We start from the raw sequence: 22,734 nt of genomic DNA, 5'->3' as shown, positions 1-22,734 counted from the left end.
GGAAGCCAATCATCATGATTCCATTGCATCTCCACCCTCTGTTGAAAGTTTAACAAAAATGGCAAACAATTGATGAGTTTTATACAGATCTTTGTACCAGCGGTTCTGTAAATGATGGTGTATGATATGAGGAACTAGCTGACTCCCTTTGTAAACAGATATAGTATGTACTCACTGACCTACTGTGGTGTCATATATTAGGTCATATGAATGGGTCATTTCATAAGATAGTCGGTTCTTGATTAAATATTTGTGACCTGCTCCCACGAAATGAGCGTAAAGTCACAAGTTTCAAGACGTTCTAAATGTGGAGTTGCTGTTCTTTGTTTCTTTGTTTGAAGACACCTGCCTAGTCACCAGTATGTTCTTTGTGAATGGGACATATTATGCTGCACTTGTACCAATTCTGTCCCAATTCACAATGGACATACCACTGTCAATACAGGTGTCTTCAAACGAAGACCAGCAACTCAACATTTGGAACGTCTAAAAACTCCCAACTTGCGGCTTGACACTAATTTCGTGGGAGCAAGTCACAAGTTGCAATACCGGTTAAGGAAATAGTTCAGAGTGAGTACCAAGCATCTTATTGGATCGATGCAAGAACTGATTCTCTCGCTAATATATTGACTTACCATCCAATTCATTAAACATGAATTCTTCTTGGTACTCTTTGAGGAACTGTGTTGAACGAGACTCATCTAGGAAAAGGGAATACACTCGCTTGATGTCATCAACTTCTACTTCTGTGCCCTATGGAATAAAGCCACAAAATAAATGCATTTAACATCAGTCAAGCATTTATATGCTTTAGCTTCTTATTACTGTACAAGAAAGAAACCATGGCACTCATAATATGCCATTATCTGATGTTGAAAATTGTAAAATATGGAATTATTGTAATGCTCTCAAGACATTATTACCATGCTCATTTTTAAGCGTTAAAATCTTAATTACAACCTTTCAGTGAACAATAATTGTATGTTTCACATTTCTTTTACTATCTTCATTTGTTCTGTTTATCAATTCTTATTTGTGACATCATATGTAATATTGGAGGGCCTATGTGTTAAATGAGTGTTCAATCTTTTCAAGATCACTGTAATATAAGACTTACCTTTCTCTTTCTGCATACCAGACTAGCAGCTGTAATCAGCTGTATGGCATATCTTAATGATGTCTCCATGCCGATTCGTGTCAGTACTGTGATTGCATCTTCTGCCATCTCAACATCTTCCTCCTCACCCCTGTACACAGATAAAGCAAGTCAATGGCAGCACACTTAAAATATTAAAGCCATAATGTACATTATTATAAGGAATAGTTGTAACCATGTATGTTTTGTTACCTTGGAATCATCACAAAATAGATTGTGGCCAATAGCCTGTGTGGGGATTGACCTTTAGTGCCCGATTTTGTCAATAACGAAGCACTTAAGACAGTGCAAACAATTCCTTCTTTAACTTGTTTTCACATGACGAGCAATATGAGACCATTTGCTTTGGAAACAAAGCATTTTAATTTTTGGCCCCTGTGTGGCTAAAAGAATGACCACCCCCAAGATTTGACTTTTTGCTCAAAACTCACGAAGGGTATGTCACAGGTAGGTCAAAGTACTTTTTCTGAATCCTTGAAATGAGAGAAATAATATGGTGTATTTTTTAACCAGATTTGAGCAACTTTGAAATTTGACCAATGCTGACCTTTGACCTTGAATATGACTGGAGTGCCGGGAATTATTTTTTGTAAACATATTGAATGTGTTATAGGACCGTAAAAGAAAGTTTAAAAAGTTGGTTTGGTAGAGTCCTGGGGGATACATATCAAATCCCGGTATATACTGGACTATTGTGCCACAAACTTTAAAAGATGCTATTATCCTTTAATCCAAAATTTCATGTGCAACAAATGTCACATTTAGCTGATTCACATCACAATCAGTTTAAATTATGCAATCTTGAAGTTGCTTGTGAAGTATTGTTACATTACCTTATCGTGAGAATCTGTTTCATTTCTTTCTCTGAGTATGTACTAGTTGATATGATAAGCAGCCTATCCAGCAAGTCAATGGGAATGCCGTGTGGACTCTCGTAACTTGTGCCTCGAATTCTGAAATAGAGCGAACAATTAAAATGAAGAACATGTACAGCTGTAACTTGACCCTTTAAACTAAGCACATAGTTTCATTAGCCAGTCATAATGATATCCTAATTAATCTAGGCCGGGTAAGTGGCATATAAGGTTAGGCACGCACAAATTTCAATATTTCAGTTTCAATGACAAATTCCAAAGCACTTCCCCCGCGAGGTCTCCTAAATTTGTCATCAGTCTAAATCAAGAAAACTTGCAACCATAGCCTATATTGGTTCCTGAAAGGAATCAACCACTTCTAACACACTAATTTAATCTGGTAAGAGTCTAGACTGACTGATACCTATTGTAGTTGGCTAAAGCATTTTGACAAGTACATTTGTGAAATTTGTACTGCTTAGTGCAGGTAACATGCATCCTATATTCTGTATATAGTCCAGTATGATTATGCATTAAATGCACTGGCAGCAAAAGCACAAAAAAACACTGAACTAAATACAGGGCCTTAGTCAATGAATTCATTTTGTCCACGTTGTCTTGATGTAACACTTGAATAAAGATGAGGAGACGGCAATGTTTACAAACAAAGGTAAGGGACTGGTCTATTGATATGCTTGAGAGAACAGCAGAAGATCATTCTACCTTGTCTGATTTGCCACAAAATACAGGTCCTCAACAAAATGGATATGTGCTTACCGTATTTCCTCGAATAAACGCCCCCGGGGGCGTTGCATTTTCCAAACAGGGGCGTTTATTAGAGGTCATTTTTAGCAAGACAATTCCCGTTAAAATCATTAGGTAAGCTTAAAAGTCACGCTAAAATGACAAACTATGAACTAGAAACACTGACTTTTGGTTCACTTCCGGGTTTCCGACACAGATTTTCCCTAATTGTTGCTGCTATTATCAACCATGTGAGCAACTTGGTAAGCTTACTACACAAGATAGCATGGAAATATTGGCATCTTTGAAACATCTTGGTTGAAAAAAGTGGTGGGGCATTTATTTAAGGGGGGCGACTATTCAAGGAAATACGGTATCTTGGCAGGCAAGAACAATGACATTATTTTGTTGACCAACTGTTAGATATGACATGACATGTCACTTCATCTAATTATCTTACTTTGTGATTCCTCTGTTGGTTGCCATGATGAGTATAGGTGCCATATCATTCTCAAGGGCTCGATTTAAGAAGGAGAAACACTCAATGTCTAACATGTGCACTTCATCAATAAACAACACCTGCGTAAAAGGAAAGAATAATGTAATAAACATATTAGCATGATATTTGAACCATTCCCATATAAACCTACATAAATAGTGAGGATACTGGCAATGGGTTTGACAAGTTACTTCAGGGGTTCTCAACAGTGGCCTGTGTGCCAGATCCGGTTCACCAACCCATTGTGGTTGGCCTTCAGCTCTGAAATTTACAGCACACATAGCAAAACAATAGCCCTCAATCACAAAGTTTTGAATTAAATCAAATACTGGAACTTACATTTTTTTTTGCAACTTGCTACGTTGCGTCTGAAACCATCAGACTTCATCAGGCAACTGACCCACTGGGCTGGTCATGTGACACTTTGAGACGGCTAGGGATCGTCTTGATGGCCCGGTCCCATGCGTGAGATAAGTTGTGTCTCAGTCCCCCTTTCTTGTTAAGTGACAGCTGCTCTACTCTCTCCCAGATGGCTTCCTTGATGCCTTTCCTATGCCACTGTTCCTCCTTATCGAGAATCACTGCGTCCTCGGTGTCAATATTATGACCAGTGTCTTTAAGGTGAAGGTACACGGCGGAGTTCTGGGCCTCGTTTGTACTGGGCCTCCTATGTTGATTGAGTCTAGCTTTCAAGGCTTGTTTTGTTTCGCCAACATAGGCAGCAGAACAATCAGCGTCACCGCACACTAATCCATACACTAAGTTTGAGCGTTTTACTTTTGATTGTTTGTCCTTTACTTGAACGAGCTTGCCACGTAGGGTGTTATTTGGCTTAAATAACGAGGAAATCCCAAAAGCTTTGAGGTGTTTCTTTACACGTTCTGATAGTCCAGCTATATATGGGATTGTGACGCGAGCTTTGTTGGGTTGACCACCACCATCAGACTGTTTTTGGTCTTTTCTGCTCTTGTTGGCCTTCAGAAAAGCCCAGTTCGGATAACCGCAGTTCTTCAGCGATTCTTTGATGTGGTCTTTCTCCTCTGGGATAAGTTCGTTCTCGCTTATGATGGTATCAGCTCTGTATTGTAAAGTTCTTATTACTCCCAACTTGTGTATCAATGGGTGATGTGATCCAAATTGTAAGTAATGATCAGTGTGCGTGGGTTTTCTGTAAACATTTGAAGTTAGCGAACCATCGTTCTTCACACTGATCAGGCAGTCTAAGAAGCTAGCGTGTCGTCTTTACAACTTTCCTGAGTAAATTTGATGTTATCGTCTTGCTTATTGATGTGTTGAAAGAAACCTTCTAATTCGGTGCGCTCAATGATCACGAAGGTATCATCGACAAAACGTAACCAGAGTCTAGGCTTAACACCCGGGTATGATTGCAAGGCTTGTTGCTTGAAACTTTCCATACACAGGTTAACAACTATCGGGCTAACTGGGGATCCCATCGCAACTCCATGTTGTTGTTTGTAAAATTTACCTTGGTATGAGAAATAGGTGGTATTCAAACAGATGCTTACGAACTCCACGATTTGATCAACATTAAGGTTTGTCCGTTCACTCAAGGTGGTATCATTGTTCAAACACTCCTTTACAACTTTCAGCGCAAAGTCTGGTGGAATACATGTGAACAAAGCGGTAACGTCATACGATGTTATTGTTTCACCTTCGCTTAGAGTGATATCCTTAATTCGGTTGACAAACTCTTGGGTGTTTTTGATGTGGTGCGGAGATTGTCCAACAAGGGGGCCTAAGATTTTAGCCGCGTACTTTGACGATCAAGACGATCCCTAGCCGTCTCAAAGTGTCACATGACCAGTCCAGCGGGTCAGTTGCCTGATGAAGTCTGATGGTTTCAGACGCAACATAGCAAGTTGCAAAAAAAATGTAAGTTCCAGTATTTGATTTAATTCAAAACTTTGTGATTTTAACGACTGGATGACTGAGAATATTCACTAATAGCCCTCAATGGTTCGCGAGCATTCGAGCAAATACAATTAAGAAGCCCTGAGTTACTTGCTGCACATGGCAGTGAAGGTTTGCAAAAATACTTCTAAAGAGGATTATAGGAAGACTGGGGCTTGGAATTTTGGAAGTATCAGATGGGCTACAAAATGCTCTCCTGATATTAAAGAGGCAGGCAAATATATGGAAATGTACATTATTTTAATTGAGCATCAGGTTAAGATTTGTGACATTCAGCCTGGACAGTGGGATTTAGCCCTCGGATAGCAAATTCTAGGTCTTTTGGGAAAAACAAAAATGTTTATCTTCAATACGAAAGGTCAATATTTAGAAATGAGCGTCAGCTTTTCCTCCCAGCTAGATACACGTTAAGTACATAATTGGATTTATAAAGTTTACTTTGAGGATTGTCACATATCAAAAATATCAATTTTTAATAAAATAAAATTTGTATTATATCGTGGATTTCAAAAAAATCAAAATTATTTGATATTAAAAGGACATCCCTCATATTCCAAATGCAATTTGGTATGTCTGATGTGCTCTCATGTCCCAGAAAAAATACTGTGCAAACGTTGCTATCAGAGCCCCTTAATTGTATCATATCCCACAATGCATATTCATTGACATTCAGGGCTAATATTGACATGAATGTGGTGTTTATATTATGAGACTAAAGTTTGTTTGGCTTATAATTTTATTCAATAATAAGTCCTAACTTACACTTGCGTAAATTCACATAAGCGCGCCCCAGTCACGCATTACGCAACATGCAACTAGCGTAAGTGTTGTGCCCGACTGTGTGCATGCCATTTTGTATCAATACACTATGTTAGGATTCTCATTTTTTCAGCCATTTATAAGCCAAACAAACTTTAGTGTGGTAGAAAGTTCCACTCTATGATGGAATACTAGATATTTTGAATGCAGCAGGTTAGCTTGACACCAATGCACTTCATGTCATGATACTTTTAGCATGCACAAGACCAGAAAGATCTATAAAGTATCTCTTACCCCTGGCACAATGTCTGCTTTGCCTTCTTCCCTCCATTCAGCTACTTTGGCATTTATCTGCTCCCTCACTTCTGTCTTAATTTCACCTGTGTCACCTGTTGAGAGAATCAATAAAATCTTTATATACTGTCAAACTGGCATTCAAAAGTTTCAACCATTCATTCATCGAATCGTGTAATCTATTGAATGCAACATGATGAACACAGCGGGGTGTGTTTTGGTGTGTGTATGAAACATTAAGGACATTCTTTGTGTGTAGGATTGTCTCACTCAGTAACAGCTCAATAGATAAGGGAAAAATAGTCACTTTCCTGTTATATGTCCTTTTTTAAATTAACCACTATAGTAAGAAGGTCCTAAAGGGCAAGTTTTTGGAATGTTTAACAACAGGTAAAATGTGCCACTGATGAGATTCTCGGATTATACAGGGCATTTAATCAATATTGTTGTTGTACCATAAAGATTATACATTAATATGAGTTAATAAAGCCAGTAACTGGTAAGCCAGTTCATATTTAAGGCTGCCCCCACAACAAAGTTCTGAAAAATAAAAATAATAACGGTTATAAATATAAAGACTATGCAAATAAGTTTATTAACATTCATAAACATACCATGACACAAACCTACCAAGTTTGATATAATATTGGATGGCTGAGCATGATACCATAACATATCGGATGAGTCATAAAAATATCGGACGAGCCAACGGCGAGTTCGATATTTGTATGACGAATCCGATATGTTATGGTATCATGCTAAATAAGCCATCAATATTATCATTATTAGGTTTTCTTAACTCCTAATAACCCTGAAAACATAATAATGAAGTGAATTGGTTATTGTGTGTATGCTGCAGGGTGGATTAATGATTTTGCTTCTGCTCACCCAGCTGACTGATTAACCATCTATGCCATAATACATTGTTGCGGGGGCCAAAAATGTTATGCCTTTCCATATACAAAAGTATTCAAAACTAAGTATCCAGGGCTAATTCCTAGCTGTGAAAGGCATACCTACCTGAGAATAATGCCAGGAATCCCTGTGTACGACTGTTAATTACATCTATTTCATGTAATGTAACTGTGTGGACTACTTCTTTCCTTTTTTGTAATTCTCCCTCTGGACATTGGACAAATTTAGTCTGCAAATATATAGAATAACAAAGTACATATGATTATGAACAATGAATATCTACTAAATCATGCTTTTAATCTTACTATAAATAGGGGAATGTTGTATGTATCTATGTGGTTTATGTAAAAGGCTCCGTCAGTTTCGATCCAAATGTCGCCAAATTCATACGGGAGATCGAGGAATATACGGGAAATTGCCTCGACTTTATTTGGTTGAAATCGGTCAAGAATTGGCTGCAAAAGTGAAAATATGGGTAAAACGGGGTTTTTGTTATGAAAATCAGGTACCAGCCTGCGCGTCACTGCAGCTGGCAGGCAGCGCGTCGGGCTGGCGTGATTAGCACTACGCCAATGCTTGGCAGAACGCGCAGAAACCACGCGACTTAAGAGCCACAGACCAGTGGACATGATAATACAGAAAGAAGGAAAAATAAATACAAAATGAAGCGGTAGACCTATACTATAAAGAAAAATGAAATTAAAATGACAAAAGAGGTACGAGTAATTAGGCCAACGGGTTAAATTAACTAAATGAAACGGGAACGAGACAAAGAAGGAAAGAAACTAATCAGGTAATCAGGAAACTAATCAGGAAATGTAAGAAAAAAAAAGAAGCTATAATAATGATAACAGAATTAAATAAAAAAACATGGAATCGGGAAATCACAAGCAGCAAATAAAAAAAGAAGCTAAAAGGGAAATGTAACAAATAACAGATTTAGAAAAAAATGGGTTTAAATAAATAAATAACATGGAAACGGAAAATCAAAATGTATCTTTTCGATGATTCTACCTGTCCAGTAATTCTTCCTGTTATAGTGAACGCTCCCATTTACTCATCTAGCGGGGACCCGCTAGTTATTATAATTGGGCAACGTTTAAGCCAGCAGAAGGGCCAGAACCCAGAATATTGTTGACACACATTGGCAATCCATATCCATTATCAGATCAATTTTAAACACTACAATTGTCTATCAAAGCTGGTTTTCCATCTGATGCTCTACAGATTTGTCAGAGACAATGGGACCAATTATAGTTAATGGGAATTCAAATTGCAATAAAAACACAACAGGATATATAATATTGTGATACAGGGCAGCCCCTGTGTAATACAATTATCTGGTTCAATGCAGAGGACTACAACACCATTTCTTAAAAGTCCTGATCACTCATGAGCCCATGTCAAAATTGTGCTTATTTTCCAATCTTATTCCAGGAGTTGAATTCAACAGTTGCTTATCCTAAACCCATCATAACCCTTCCATGCGATTTAGCACAGCCTTAGACCTAACATGATTTATACTTTTCAAATTCCCAAGTTCAACCCAAAACCCCATCTCTTTTCAATTTTGCCTCATTTGGGGCAGTTATTTGGGTCCACCGAAAGGGTTTGCGACCTTTTTACAAATCGAGTGGGACGGTCCATTCTCAACTTAGGGCATAGATCCTATCCAATTTAGCAAAACAATCTGTCCACCAATCTGTCCTGCCATTTCAATTGTTATACCGTTCCGGTTATTGGATAGGTTCTATAGGTGATGATGGTCCACGGTTTTGTTACACAAAATTATATGGCGGCGCTTGAGTACGTTTTATGCATAACATTATTCTGAGCATTATTTTTTCCTAAACAAGGACATTAAAATTATTGATTTCGTTCTCATTTCAACTGGTTTACAATGTAAATTGAGTTTTGAGTTTTGTTTAATACCAACATTCCTTCCCAAGAATATCAGCATTCGCTTGACATTTTCAGATACAGTAACTTTACAAGAAATGTTTTCTGTAACCTGATTGATTTAAATAATATTTTCTTGTATAAAAGTTCTTTTGTTTCACAGTTTTTTCAGTTTGTATTCTACAAACAAAATGAAATAACCAATTGAAAATAAATGTGTAGTTTTATAATAGGCCTATAGGCCTACACCTTCTCAGACCCATTCGCACAATAAATAAATAAATAAATAAATAAATAAATAAATAAATAAATAAATAAATAAATAAATAAATAAATAAATAAATAAATAAATAAATAAATAAATAAATAAATAAATAAATAAATAAATAAATAAATAAATAAATAAATAAATAAATAAATAAATAAATAAATAAATAAATAAATAAATAAATAAATAAATAAATAAATATGAAATCCACCCTGGAAAGTTTTGTGACCCCACATGGTTGGTATCCCCTGTATAATCCATAAGCATTAGTCACATGTCTTACCTGTGGACCCATGGCATCATAGTCCCTGGCTCTTGTGAAAGATCTGCCCAGTTTGGTTATCTTCCCTGTAGCTTTATCTATTGTTATGATGTCTCTGTAAGATGTAGTAACACCATGAATAGAAGATAAATAAGTTATAAAATAACAGACTCAGTACACCGGACGATCTTACCTTTCCGATCTTGATTAAGAGACTTCTTGCATCGCTCCCGAGATGCGGAAAAAACCAATAGTCATTTTGTCCCACATAAATGAATAAATAACAAAAAACCCGATCCCCGGTGGACTCACCCAAAAGGTGACGTCACACCATATGATCGTCCTTATCCTCCTTGGTCTCCAACTGACACAGGCGTGCCTATCGATTGTTCATAGCACTGTGTATCAATTTCTCGACCAAAGGCGAGATATCGGTTGTAGTTTCACACCTTAGGTAAAACCAAACCGGTATTGTTCGGTTGAGGATAGTTTTGACGACATTTTCTGGCGAAAAAGTGACAAAAACAATCCAAAACTTAGCTACATATCGTGCCTCCGTTTGTATCACGGGACACACGAGCAATTCAAAATGGCCGCTCGTTGGCGCCATTCATTTTGTTTCCCACGTAAAACAACCATTGCAGCCTGTAAGTTACAATAGATGTTTGTACATGCACATTGTATTTTCAAGTACGGTAGGTTATTGTTGCTATGTTAGGGTGATTACTCTATCGTTATGTCTTTATTACCGTCCGATAAGACGAGTTAATCAGATATTCATACGGTGGGGCTTGGTAGGGACCCGTCTGACATTTTAGTAATAAGTTAGCCAGTCCTTACTTTACCACTAACGTTAGCGACCAGCCTCCGTGCTCAGGTTTGCTTACTGGGCTTGAGTCGGCGTGTTGGGGGGTAGTGCCCCCTCCTTTTCTCCTCGCTTCGCCTCGGCCCTGTCGGACTTGCCCTTCCCTGGTGACGGAGTGGGACCCACACCCGCTCTGTTTCACCCACAGGGAGTGCTCACGATCTTCTAGATGTCTTTCTTTTGCTTAGGACTCTCCGAGTTCCAGCTTGACGATTGGGATAGGCTCCGTCATCGCCATAAGACGAAGAAGAAATCTACCAAGGGCACTGGTAAGGTCGATACGGTGGATTCTGCTGTGACAGCCCCTATGGGTTATGGCAGGTCTGCTTAAGGGGCTCGGTCCCCGGACAAGCAGGCGGTTCCTTCGGGGACTGCTCGCGCGTCCAAAGGCTCAGCAGCCAGCGAAAGCACTGACTCTACGTCGGAGCAAAGTAGCAGGCAGCAGAGCGGTAACCACGGCGAAAACCCTAGCGGGTTTGTAGCAGGAGGATACCAGTCCTTTAGCAAAAAATCCTCACGGGTTTTTAGCAGGAGGACACCCGTCTGTTGCAGGCATATCTACGGGCTCAAACAGCCACAGTAGTAGCCAGCGACGGGCAGCATGCAAGGGTACCCCAGGCTTGCCTGGGTTGAACCCTAGCATGCAGGGTGCCAATGGAACCCTGGGCTTGCCCGGGTTGATCCATAACACGCACCGTCTGTTGCAGGCATATCTACGGGCTCAAACAGCCACAGTAGTAGCCAGCGACGGGCAGCATGCAAGGGTACCCCGGGCTTGCCTGGGTTGAACCCTAGCATGCAGCGTGCCAATGGAACCCTGGGCTTGCCTGGGTTGATCCATAGCACACAGTGTGCCAAGTGGAACCCCGGGCTTGCCTGGGTTGATCCACGGTGGAACACCGGGCTTGCCTGGGTTGATCCACAGCACGCAGCACGCCTTTCGTTCCCCGCAAGGGTCGAATGAGAGCGTGCATGGGTTCAGCAGAGACGATACCGCGGCTAACGCTGTGGGTGTAGTCTTAGCAGAACCAACTGGGGTTGTCACACAGCAGCGTTCCATGGCGGGACCGCCGAGTGATACCCTGGGCCCTAGAATAGCTGCTGGCTGTCCACAGGGACTGGCTGGCGATTATTCAGGGGTTGGGCTCGCAGTCTCTCACGGGACAGCGACCCAGGTGCATTCGGTGGCAGCTACAAAGACGAGCTACGGCTTGACTTCAGTGGTAGCCGCTATGCACCCGCCCATAGCTGCCGTGGAAGTGGTCCGCCACACACAGCGACCTTGGGCGAAGCTCTTGAGGGTAGAGTAGGTAGCTTGAACAGCCTAGCTGATCAACAACCCACTTATGTCCTCGAGAGCCAGCGGAGCGTGGGTGATCCATTATCGTCAATGGGTCAATTACCCTCTCTTGATCGATCACTGTCAAATCAACAGAGCATGGCTCCATTGATTGACGCTGCCTATTCAGGTGGCGAGGTGATTGATCGGGGGTATGCACGCTCAGCTACCCGTGATACTAGGCAAGCTCCCTTTAGCCAAGGGACAGCCGGTATAGCGGGGTACCCATACACACAGCTTGATCCTCTTGCGGGGAACGCAGTGAGGCATGGGTACAGTGGTACACAGCCGGGAGCCCTCACGGGTACCCACGCTGATACCGCACCGGTACCGCAGCACCCGCCTTAGTCGCCACAGTCTGTGTGGCAACAAGGGGGGGTGCTGGTACTGCAGTACCATGGGGTTACCCTGGTGGCGGATCCCTTCAGGGTTAGCTGCCGGCTGGGTATGCCCCATGGTACCCGCCGCAGGGTGTTTTCTTCCACGGTCTAGCACCGTGGCAAGTGTCGCCTAGCGATGGCCACGCAGTACCATCAGCTGTTGACCAGGCCAGCCGGCATGGGGCTAACCCAGATCTTGATCAGGGTAGGCCCCGTGCTGCTAGCGCTAGGACGACGGCTGCGAGGGCATGCGGACCCAGTGGTGCCATGGCGGGTACCTCAGGGTCTTGCGGGAGTACGCCCTCTTCTGCTGGCAGGTAGTCGGCGAGCCACACGGTGGTTATGCCTTCTTACCCGCTTTCAGATGCCCGTCCCCAGTTACCGTCATCATCGGAGCATGATACGGATACTGTGGGCGAGGGAAAGGAGTCGGAAGCTGAGTCCGGTAGTGACATCACTACAATCTCCTTCCCCACTGATCTTCCTCCGGACACCCCCTAAAGGGGAGTCCATGGAGGAGGACCAGGGGATCCTTTCAGTAGGATGCTCAGCTGCTGCTTCCTCACAGGGGACGCCTGCACTCTCATTCCCGCAAACCTCAAGGGTAGATATCGTGGGGCTGTCGAGCTCAGTAGAGCTATGGCGCCGCGTGCTTTCACGCTTCCTCTGCGTGTAACGCGGAGGACCACGGGACCTACCTGAGGGGATCCGAGAGGGACCCAGATGTCGCAAGCGTATCACGCTCAGACAACATCTGAGCTCTTCATGAGGTGAGCCTATTAGCGGTGCTAACAGCTAGCCTCAACGAGAGCTCCATGGGCCTAGCCCATAGGGTGTCCACTCAGCGCCGGTGGGTGGGGGCCTGCTACTCCAATCGCTCAACGCGATGGAAAGGCAGGGTCCTTTTTCTCTTTGGATGCTTCTGCGCTACGGTGGAGGACTGTGCAAAGAAGCTACCAACGGGAGCACTCTGAAGAAGTCGGAAACTGCCCTTACCATGGGTAGGAGCTCCGCCTTCAGCAGGCCGTGCACCACCAACAGTACCCGAGCCCACTACCTCTGCAGCACCCATTTCTGGGAGGCGCAAGGGTAGCACAGGAACAGCTGGCAAGCCCCGAAGAAGAGCAAGCGCTCTTCCAAGGGAAGCTAGGCGGAGCATTCCTGGGGGCTCAGCGGTTTTTTCTACAGGGGATCTCCCAGTGGACGACCGCTTATGGTAGGGATAACCATCAAAATTTCATGTTGCCCCTATTGCTACAAAAGATTGTTTTCTGGATAGAACTCATCAACAGAAGTATTTTGGTGGTTAAATGGTCAAAATCGGTCAAAAACTTTTCGAATTATGAATTTTCAAAGTTTCCCATTCTGACCGGTCATTGGAACGAAATAAAATGACAAGGTCCAAAAATAGCAATTGGGAGCAAAATTGGCATAAGCATATATTTACCTTCATATATTTCTTTATTTTAACATATATGCAAACATGAAACAAGCATATTGTGAAAGTATCAAAGGGTTTCTTATGAAATGGCACTTTACTAGTCAATGGCATAAATTATTTTTTCAAACCGAGGCATTGAAATCATGCATTTAGAGAACATTTGCCAAAAATCATCCAAGATGGCCGATATGGCACAAAATCAAGTCCAGGTGAACTTTTTTTTTCACAACCAAAATTTCAATGTTATTGGGTTTAATATGACCAATTAGTAGGTGTATGCAAACAAAATCTTAAGTGTCATTGAAGGTCATTGACTCATTCACAACAATAGAGGTTATCCACTTCACTGATCATGCTCATGTGTGACTTCTAACAAAAGGTGCTGGTTCGGTAGTATTCTTCATTCAAACCAATTCAATGCATGACCTCGAGTCACCTGCATGACTTTCAAGGGCTATTTTGAAACAGTTATGGTTGCACATTCAGGTACTTCTTTTGAAAGTTCTAAACAAGGTATAGCCAGCAGCAAGTTGTAGATGGTATAGGCCTAAATATAAGAAAACGTTTAGGGTTGAAATCAGGTGAAAAATACATCGAATGAGAACGAAACTTCACATTTATGTTCAGAAAGGTTCAGAAATGATTCAAAAGGAGTATGAAAATTCCAAAGGGAAGTTGGTGATTTAATTTGTAACTCGAGATCTACTTGTTCATTTTTTTTTTCCCTTTTTACAGAGGGTATGATAGAGGTATTACTGACAACTCTGCCAAATTACAGCTCAGTAGGCCACGTTTTTCACCTGAAATTATTGACATGAATATTTTGTGCCATTCTTGAGCAGTGCTGAACTCAGCCACTGGCAATTAAACGCACTGTGGCGATGGACCAATTTTGACTCGCACTTACAGGAAAATGAAATCAGTTGTGTTGCTGTAATTTGCAAGATAGTTACAAAATATAATTGGCAGTCACTTCTCCAATTTTTACAGAAAAATATTGAAAAATAAAAGAATGAGATCAATTTAGAAATGTCTGTGCAAGCAGTGCACAGTTGAGATCCCTGCATGTCTATGGGAGCGTTCTAATCAAGTTGATGGTTCATTGGTCATCCCTACTTATGGCTTTCGCCCAGAGGTGGGAAACCATCTCTTTGGGCGCCTGGGTATGGTCAGTGGTGAGTGGGGGTTACAGACTGGCAACCCAGTCTCCCCACATTCGTCTGCACATTTCAGAGGTCCACAGTAGTGCCGTCAGACGGCCCCCAGCGTCGGGCACTACTGACAGGGATCACACAGCTTCTCATGAAGCGGGCGATTGTCCCGGTCTACCCCCCGTTCTCCGGGTGATCTTGGAGCCATTGGCTCCAAGGAAGACTGGCGACGGGAGCCCCATCCGGAACCGCAGGCTGTTGAACAAGTTCTTCAGGCCCAAGAGGTTCAGGGTGGGGACTCTCGCCTCGGTGCTAGCCTGCCCCATCAGGGGTATGGGAACAGCATCGCTAGATCTCTCGGACGCCTATCTGCATATGCCAATCGCCTCTCAAGATCGGAGGTATCTGCGCTTCTAGGTACAGGATCAAAATTACTAGTTTTGATACCGGCCATCCGGCCTGTCCATCTCTCCCAGGGTGTTTACACTCTTGGTCAGTGCGGTGACAGCATACCTGAAGCACAGGGGTGTCAACATCAGTTGCTACCTGGACGTTTGGCTCATATACAGACGCACTCCACTGGAGACTACGGGTCTCGTGGGGTTGATAGTCCGTAGGGTGCGGGACCCTGGATTTTTTGATCAGCTCAAAGAAAGTCCAGCATGGTCCCGACGCAGACACCACTATTTGTAGGGGCCCAGATCACCCTCACGGAGGGGATCGCGGTGCCCTCACCCGAGCGGGTGACGAACATGGTGCGGTGTGCCCGACTCTTGGCCGAGTTTCGGGCAATACCCGCTGTGGCATGGATGAAGGTGGTAGGCCTAATGGCCAGTATGGTAGACCTCGTTCTGTACTGCCGTTTCTACGTTAGGCTTACCCAACTGCACCTTCTAGCCTGCTTGCAGGCCCAGTCGTCACCAATATCCCTCGCGGTTCCGTTGTCGGAGATCGTGCGAGAGAACTCTGGTGGTGGACCCATCAGCCCAATTTGACCCAGGGTGTCAGGTTTTCCTGCACCCCAGGTATGTCACGTAGTGTACGACCATAGCGTCAAAAACGGGGCTGGGGGTCCACATCCACGGAGACTCCGTCTAGGGCCTACGGGGCCATAGAGACAGAGTTTCACAGCAACCTCCCTCGCTTACGAGGAGGTGATCGTGGAATCACATACCGTTGTCCTGACGGACAACACAACCGTGTAGCCTACCCCAACAGACAAGGGGACTCCGGGCCACCACGATTGTGCCTGCATGCACGACACCTGATAGGGTGGTGCAAGTTCAGGCAGATTACGATGAGAGCGATACACATCGCGGGCGTCACCAGCATCCTCGCGCACAATCTGTCACGAGGAAGGGTGTCGGGACCAACAGAATGGTCCCTTGCTCCGCAGGTCACTCAGACGATCTTCAAGAGGATGTACCACCCCTCGATAGATCTGTTCGCATCTCATCGCAATCATCCACTGCCGGTGTACTGCTCAAGGGTCGCGGACCCCAAGCATTCACCGTGGGCGCTCTGTCCATAGACTGGGGAGGGATGACAGCTTATGCATTCCCTCCGATCGCACTACTCATGAGGGTGGTGGCCAAGATCGGGTTGAAAGACTGCATTGTCATTCTGCTAGCGGCAAGCCTGCTGGCACTCCCCGAGGTACCAGATCTACTCCGGATGCCCGGAGGGGAGGTACCCAGTCTATCACTAGAGCACCTGCAGTTAGCTGCATGGCCCTTACCAGGCAACGCGCGGCGGAGGGATAATATTCATCATAAGCTGTTTTTCACAACGCCGGGGCTAGACGGAAGTCTACCCTCCGTGCGTATAGCCAGAGTCTGGCTCCATACTACGCTTGGTGCAATGAGACAAATAGCTCTCCCGCTAGAGCCTCTGTGCTGCTAGTTCCGGAGTTTCTGACAGAAAAGTTCCAAGCAAGACTTCAGCGGGCCACTGGGGCCAGCTATAAGTCAGCTATCCTCTCCATTCACCGAGGTTTCGAGACGGGTCGACTATCATAGCCGATGGTTACCTTATTAGTCTACGCCTCGACGGTATGTTCAACGAGTGTCCGCCGAAAAGGAAAGTGATCCTCCTAAGGGATCCCAACACAGTCTTAGATTACTTTAAGGGTCACCCTTTTGAGCTTCCGTCAAAAGCGACGCTTAAATACGTAACTCTCAAGATGGCTTTCCGGTTTGGCGTTGGCTTCGGGACGGCGGTGCTGAGTTGCACACGGTCTCGAGGTTAGCTTCCGTGTTCACAAACACTGGAGCGACACTGTTTCGGTGCTCTGTTCTCGTCGACTACGAACGGGCGCGGTGCATATCAACATTCGTCCCTCTCCAATCCCCAGGGTTGGGCAAGGTTCGGCTGAAGCCAAAGATAGGCTGGGGTGTCCGATAAGGCGCTGCAGCACTATTTCTTCCGAACACAAGCCTTGCGAGGGACTCAAGACCGCATTCATCACCCTTACAGAGCCTTTCGGTCCAGCCGCTGTCGCAATGGCTGGTCCAGGTGTTGGTGGAGTCCGGGCGATCGCGAAGGTTTCGCGTCCCACGACCCACTCGACACGAGCTATCTCATCATCTTGGGTATACCGTTGGGTTGTCCCTTGAGGAGATCTAGCAGGCGGTGTCCCGGAAGCCACCTTCGCCCTTCTCTACGATACTTCCGTTTACGTTAGTAATCAGAGCCGGGCGGGAGGTTTACCGGGACGGGCGATCATACTACGGTGGTGTACGGGTACCAGGTTTTCAGACTATACAGAATACTCAGCATGGTAAGAACCAGTGTCTCTATTCTTAACCACCGAACTTATTAAGTAAGGAGGTTTATGTCTGTGATCGCGTGGTCTTTTTGTTTTCCCGACCGTTGGGGAAAATATTTTCTGACCTCGCGAAAACCATCGTTACCGCTCCCGATCCCTGATCAGATGCTGACCAATCTTGTACCTCCATCCGTCGGTTACTTGCTAGATCGATCTTTCAGATGTTGATGCAAGAAGTATCTTAATCAACATCGAAGCGGTAAGATCGTCCGGTGTACTGAGTCTAGTCCAAAACAGAAATGTTTTGTAGACTCATAACCGGAGCGATCTTACCTTTCCGATGTTGATTATTCCCGACCCGCCACCCCTACAAGTTTGGTCCGAGTAGGGGATCCCAAGTCGGATAAGGGGCGATCATATGGTGTGACGTCACCTTTTGGGTGTTTCCAACGGGGGATCGGGGGGTTTTGTTATTTATTCATTTATGTGGGACAAAATCACTATTGGTTTTTCCGCATCTCAGGATCGATGCAAGAAGTATCTTAATCAACATCGGAAAGGTAAGATCGTTCCGGTTATGAGTCTACAAAACATTTCTGTTTTGGACTATTTTGAACATTATATTGTTATGTTTCTCTGTAAGATATAGTAGCAAAATGCATAAAATGTTGAGGAATATGGTATAAGAAAGGTGGAAATTTGTCATCAAATAGATTAGACACAACGTTTTAAATAAAGTTCAGTAAAATAATGAAACGTGGTGCTACCAACCTTTATTTACAAAAAACTGTACACTGTACACCTATACTTCGTTTCACTTCAAGTTTTACATTCATATTTTATTTTTATGATGAAAACCGTGGTCCAATTTCTTTTTATTTTCCTTAATTCTTTAGAATTTAATCTTAAATTATTTCAGAAGTGCCTTTCCCAACAATTGCATCTTATTGATGAGTGGGCTGTACGCAAATGTTCACCCAATTAGTCAACAATTTCAACTCACTCACCCTGCCTGTACTTTTTCCTTTGTAAGTGACTCAATCATCTTTGCACCCAGATCATAGATGGTTTCCATCTCGGTTGTCTTCAGAGTTAGTTTACCAATCTTGGCTCCCTGTTAGATAGAGAAACCCATATACCAGGTCAAATCAACAATGTATAAAATCAACGACTATTTAAACATTTTGTATAATTTTGACCTAATTTGCAGGTGCCTATGCAGGTCCATAGGGAGTGTGTTATGCCTGGTTTTGTTACAGGAATTTCAAAGGCAATTCATTTGAAACCCTGAAACAGCCTAAGCATTAGAATTGAAGATACCGATCAAGGACAAGACGGCCACTCCTGGCAAATCAACTAGCTCGTAATAGGCGTTGACTCTTAACACTGCGGACTGCACCTTGTGTATTGCATGACTGACTTTTTTAAATTAACAAAAACCTAATAATTCTTGCCTATTAAGAGCTGATCATAACATAGTAAATGGTTTTTACTCTCAGCCTTCCTTGGGTCTAGAGAGAGAAATTCTGAATCCAGTCATAACTGTCAAAAACGCTAGCTAGGATTGCAGCCTTGGTTGCATAGACCGATTTAATCCGAGCACAGACAAATCCTACAAAATGCCACCACACAGAGCAACTGCAAGAATAAGCATACCACATCAATCATACACACAAAAATGCTGGCCAGGACAGCATAACACTCAAGGCATGCTATTCCCAATCTTGTCCTCCACACCAGAGGAGTCTGTGGTTCTTAACTGGACAGACAAATTTTTCTCATCATCTTCCTGTTTTCGTCCTTCCTTCTTTCCTTTCCCTTCACCAAAAACAAGTGGATTATTTTCACATTACAGCGAGTTCCACACTTTCATAACTTACTGTGCCTGTTGCTGGTCTGTCAATCTGTATTTCTACCACTTCACCCTCAATGATCTCTGTCTCTTCTCTGAAACATTAAAAATAGTGTTAGCATTCCACTTGTGGTGCATTGCTGCATTCCAAACGCCACACAGTAAAGGGATTTAAATTCTTTTTATAACAATTGGTGGAGGTTTTTATACCTTTATTAAATAAGAATCACGTCAAAGGAGAGCCATCCTATAGCCATATAAAATGCTAAAATGCATGAGCTTCTGGGGGTGCTCAGTGCATAATCCTCATGTGGTGTTGTGGTTTTTGTTTTGTATATATATGTATACATGTCAGCCTGGTAACTTTCCAGAATTATTAGTTTCACTGCTTAAAGTCAGAAAGCTGTGGTCTGTTTACACTAGCCAGTTTAATAAAGAGTGACTTACTTGATACTGAATACCAATAGATTTACGGAATGCTTGTGTCAGTGCTTCTGTTTTGCTCATTTCAAGAGAGAATATCTCACTGCCAGCAATACTTGTGAATGGTGTGTCTTGTCCTAATGCCTGGGCCATACCTGTACATGATGGGAAAATTAATGATTAAATAGTGAGAAAAGTTGGTAACAGGGCTCTGTAATCCACACACGGAATGTTAATTCCAAATGGGGTTACCTGAAATTTACGCTCTGTGTGTGGAAGATTGAGGCCATGTCTTCCATAGGGGTGTATGGAATAGTGCAATACAATAAACTATAAATAATTACACTCAAATATTTGTTCAGGGAACACAACAATCATTATCTACTCCTGAAAAATACAGCACTCATTTTTTCTGAAAAATATCTTGTTTTGCCAAATGAAACATACATAAATCCAAAAAGTTTCCAAAAGAAATTAGTGCGTTATTTTTCTGGAATAAGGAGAGAGTAGATTCCTAATGAGTATGTATCATATCTTGGAGTGATGGTTACACAAGAATTTCTTATTTGTTTTTCATTTCTAGCGAAAACAATTGCAATATCTTACCCATTGCAATAGCAGTTTTTCCAGTTCCTGGTTGTCCTGCTATAAGTACAGCACGTCCAGCTATTTTACCTTCCTGCAGGAGTATGAAAAGATGTAACAATTCAACTGTTGAGCAACAATGTTTACAATATAAAGCTACCCTGACATAGGTTTTGGTAATGTATTTTAAATGTGTTGGAAACAAGCAGCAATTTTCTCCAACACGCTTAATGATGTCATATTTTATAAAAACCCTAGCTGGGTGTTCTTAATTTGAAGAATCACTGTGTACCATTAAATCAGTGACATTTACCAATTTCCTGTTACTGGCAACAATTGTGAATGGAAATCACCACTTTATGATGATTTAAGGCCTAAAAAACTTGTATGGCCTTAGAGCTCCTACGGATCTTTGAATTGTATCCAGCATTTTAATCATTGGGATTCATGGTAAGTAGACAATTTATAAATTTTTATGAATTATAATATAAATGAATACTAATTGACACAATAGGGCGTTACCTTAATCATTTCCAGTATGACACCTGCTGCTCTTCTTGCAGCCACCTGTCCCACCATGCCCTGAGACACCTGCCTGGCTTCCAATGCATCATCTAATCCCAAACCACGGATATGGGAATGCGCTCCAATTAAGCTCAATACGGGTTACTTCTCGTACTTCTTGCACTTTCTGGGCTGTGGACTGAATATGCAAAATGAAACAGGTAATTAGTTGCTAATTATTTATCTAGATACAACTGGGTTGAACCCAAATGAAAAAAGCAAGGAAATGTGCCAGCATGGGAGTAGGATTTGAATCCACTACTTCACTTTATACCCAGTATGTATGACTTGCCCAGCATATCACCAAAGTAAGATATAAGGTGGACAAGCTGTCAAAGTTGTTTACATTCCAAAACATGATATCTGCACCAGTTATGAGAATTCCCACACACCTACCACTTTCAAAATGCACCAAAAACCCTTAATCCATATCTGAAAAATATGATCCCCAATTTGTACTCACTTTGAATATCCACATGACAAATTCAGCTGTACATGTCCATTGTACATGGCCCATAAACATAACCTTTCAGACCTTAGACACATGCACAAGGCCTTGATAGCAGTGACATGTGCAGCCAATAGCCCCAATGCATGCTGAACAAGCATGGTTGGGAGTCCACATGTTCATTGACCTGCATATGGCTGACATGATGATGTGGTATTTTAGTGATGTCATGATATGACCTCATAGTCACAGTCTCTGTTCTGTTGGGTATTGGTAGAACAACAAATGTCTCTATGAAAGGTCAAAAGAAGGGATTGTTTTGTCAGACATTTTGAGAGCCAGATTTGATCAACACCATTTGAAGCATGGTGTAGCTTACAACCAGGACACTTATGCACATATCAAATGCAACCCCGACCCCTGGGGACCCGGGGATGGTCCGGGACTTGACATCATGTGACCCGGGATTTGACTCAAAATGTATCCCGGGGGGAGCCGGGTGTTGGCCGGGACTGGTATTAGACTTGACGTCGGCCAAAACCCCGGGAAAGTGGGCCGGGACTTTACCCGAGCCGGGCCGGGATTATGTCTTAACTTACCGGGGTTTTCCAACCAGTAAAATGGGCCGTGGTTCGCTAGTAAGGATGTCCACATTTATGGGTCAAGGAATCCCTTGCCGTACTTGAGCCGTGGATGTATATTAATAATCCACTGAGTTGATGCAAAGATCGAACATTCGCCACTCCCGTATAATGGTGGACAGATGTAAATGCAGTGATCTGTTTCTTTCATATCTTTGATGTTTTAATCATATAGACCTACATGTAGGCCCTATATCAATACGATATTCCTGGTTTATTCCCGGCATTTTCCGACCCGCCATTCATGCCTCATAATATATTTAAAACAAGCATGCATATTAAATATAGCACTTGATGGCTCACATGGATCCCCCTCTTGTCCCGTTCCCCTGCCACTGCAAAGCATGAAAAATACACGAAAAGACTATTACGCGTAGATGTAAATGCAGTGACCTGTTTCTTTCATATCTTTGATGTTTTATAATCATATAGACCTACATGTAGGCCCTATATCAATACGATATTCCTGGTTTATTCCCGGCATTTTCCGACGTTAGTCCGAAAGTGGAAACAGTAGGCCTATATCTGAGAATTACGCTGCTCTGCACTAGTGACGAGAATCTAGGTAGCCTAATTTCGTTATCGTTTTTAGATGTTCCGCAACAAGGTGAGTAACTGACGTATTTGGAACACACGTTGGCCTATATTTGAAGCGTTTGAATCCTCCCAGCATGTCAGCCAGAGCTCGGCAGTCCA

The 22,734-nt window shown here is 42.9% G+C and overlaps 1 protein-coding gene across 1 annotated transcript; it reads right to left on the bottom strand.

Moving 5' to 3' along the window:
• On the bottom strand, nt 1-21,055 carry LOC140155988 (ruvB-like 2). The gene is made up of 13 exons (XM_072179039.1): nt 20,908-21,055; nt 20,407-20,479; nt 19,821-19,955; nt 19,406-19,467; nt 18,533-18,639; nt 9,604-9,697; nt 7,259-7,382; nt 6,239-6,333; nt 3,215-3,333; nt 1,990-2,109; nt 1,118-1,247; nt 636-753; nt 1-38 (listed from the first exon to the last, which is right to left on the bottom strand). The coding sequence occupies exons 1-13, from the start codon at nt 20,962-20,964 to the stop codon at nt 13-15; spliced, it is 1,260 nt and encodes a 419-aa protein (XP_072035140.1). The 5' UTR covers nt 20,965-21,055; the 3' UTR covers nt 1-12.
• Nucleotides 21,056-22,734: the final 1,679 nt, after the last annotated feature.

This window comes from Amphiura filiformis, chromosome 6 (genome assembly GCF_039555335.1).
Source record: "Amphiura filiformis chromosome 6, Afil_fr2py, whole genome shotgun sequence".
In the NCBI taxonomy this organism is placed as follows: domain Eukaryota; kingdom Metazoa; phylum Echinodermata; class Ophiuroidea; order Amphilepidida; family Amphiuridae; genus Amphiura; species Amphiura filiformis.
Note: the sequence above shows the minus strand (reverse complement) of the source record. Positions and strands in the feature narration are given on the sequence as shown.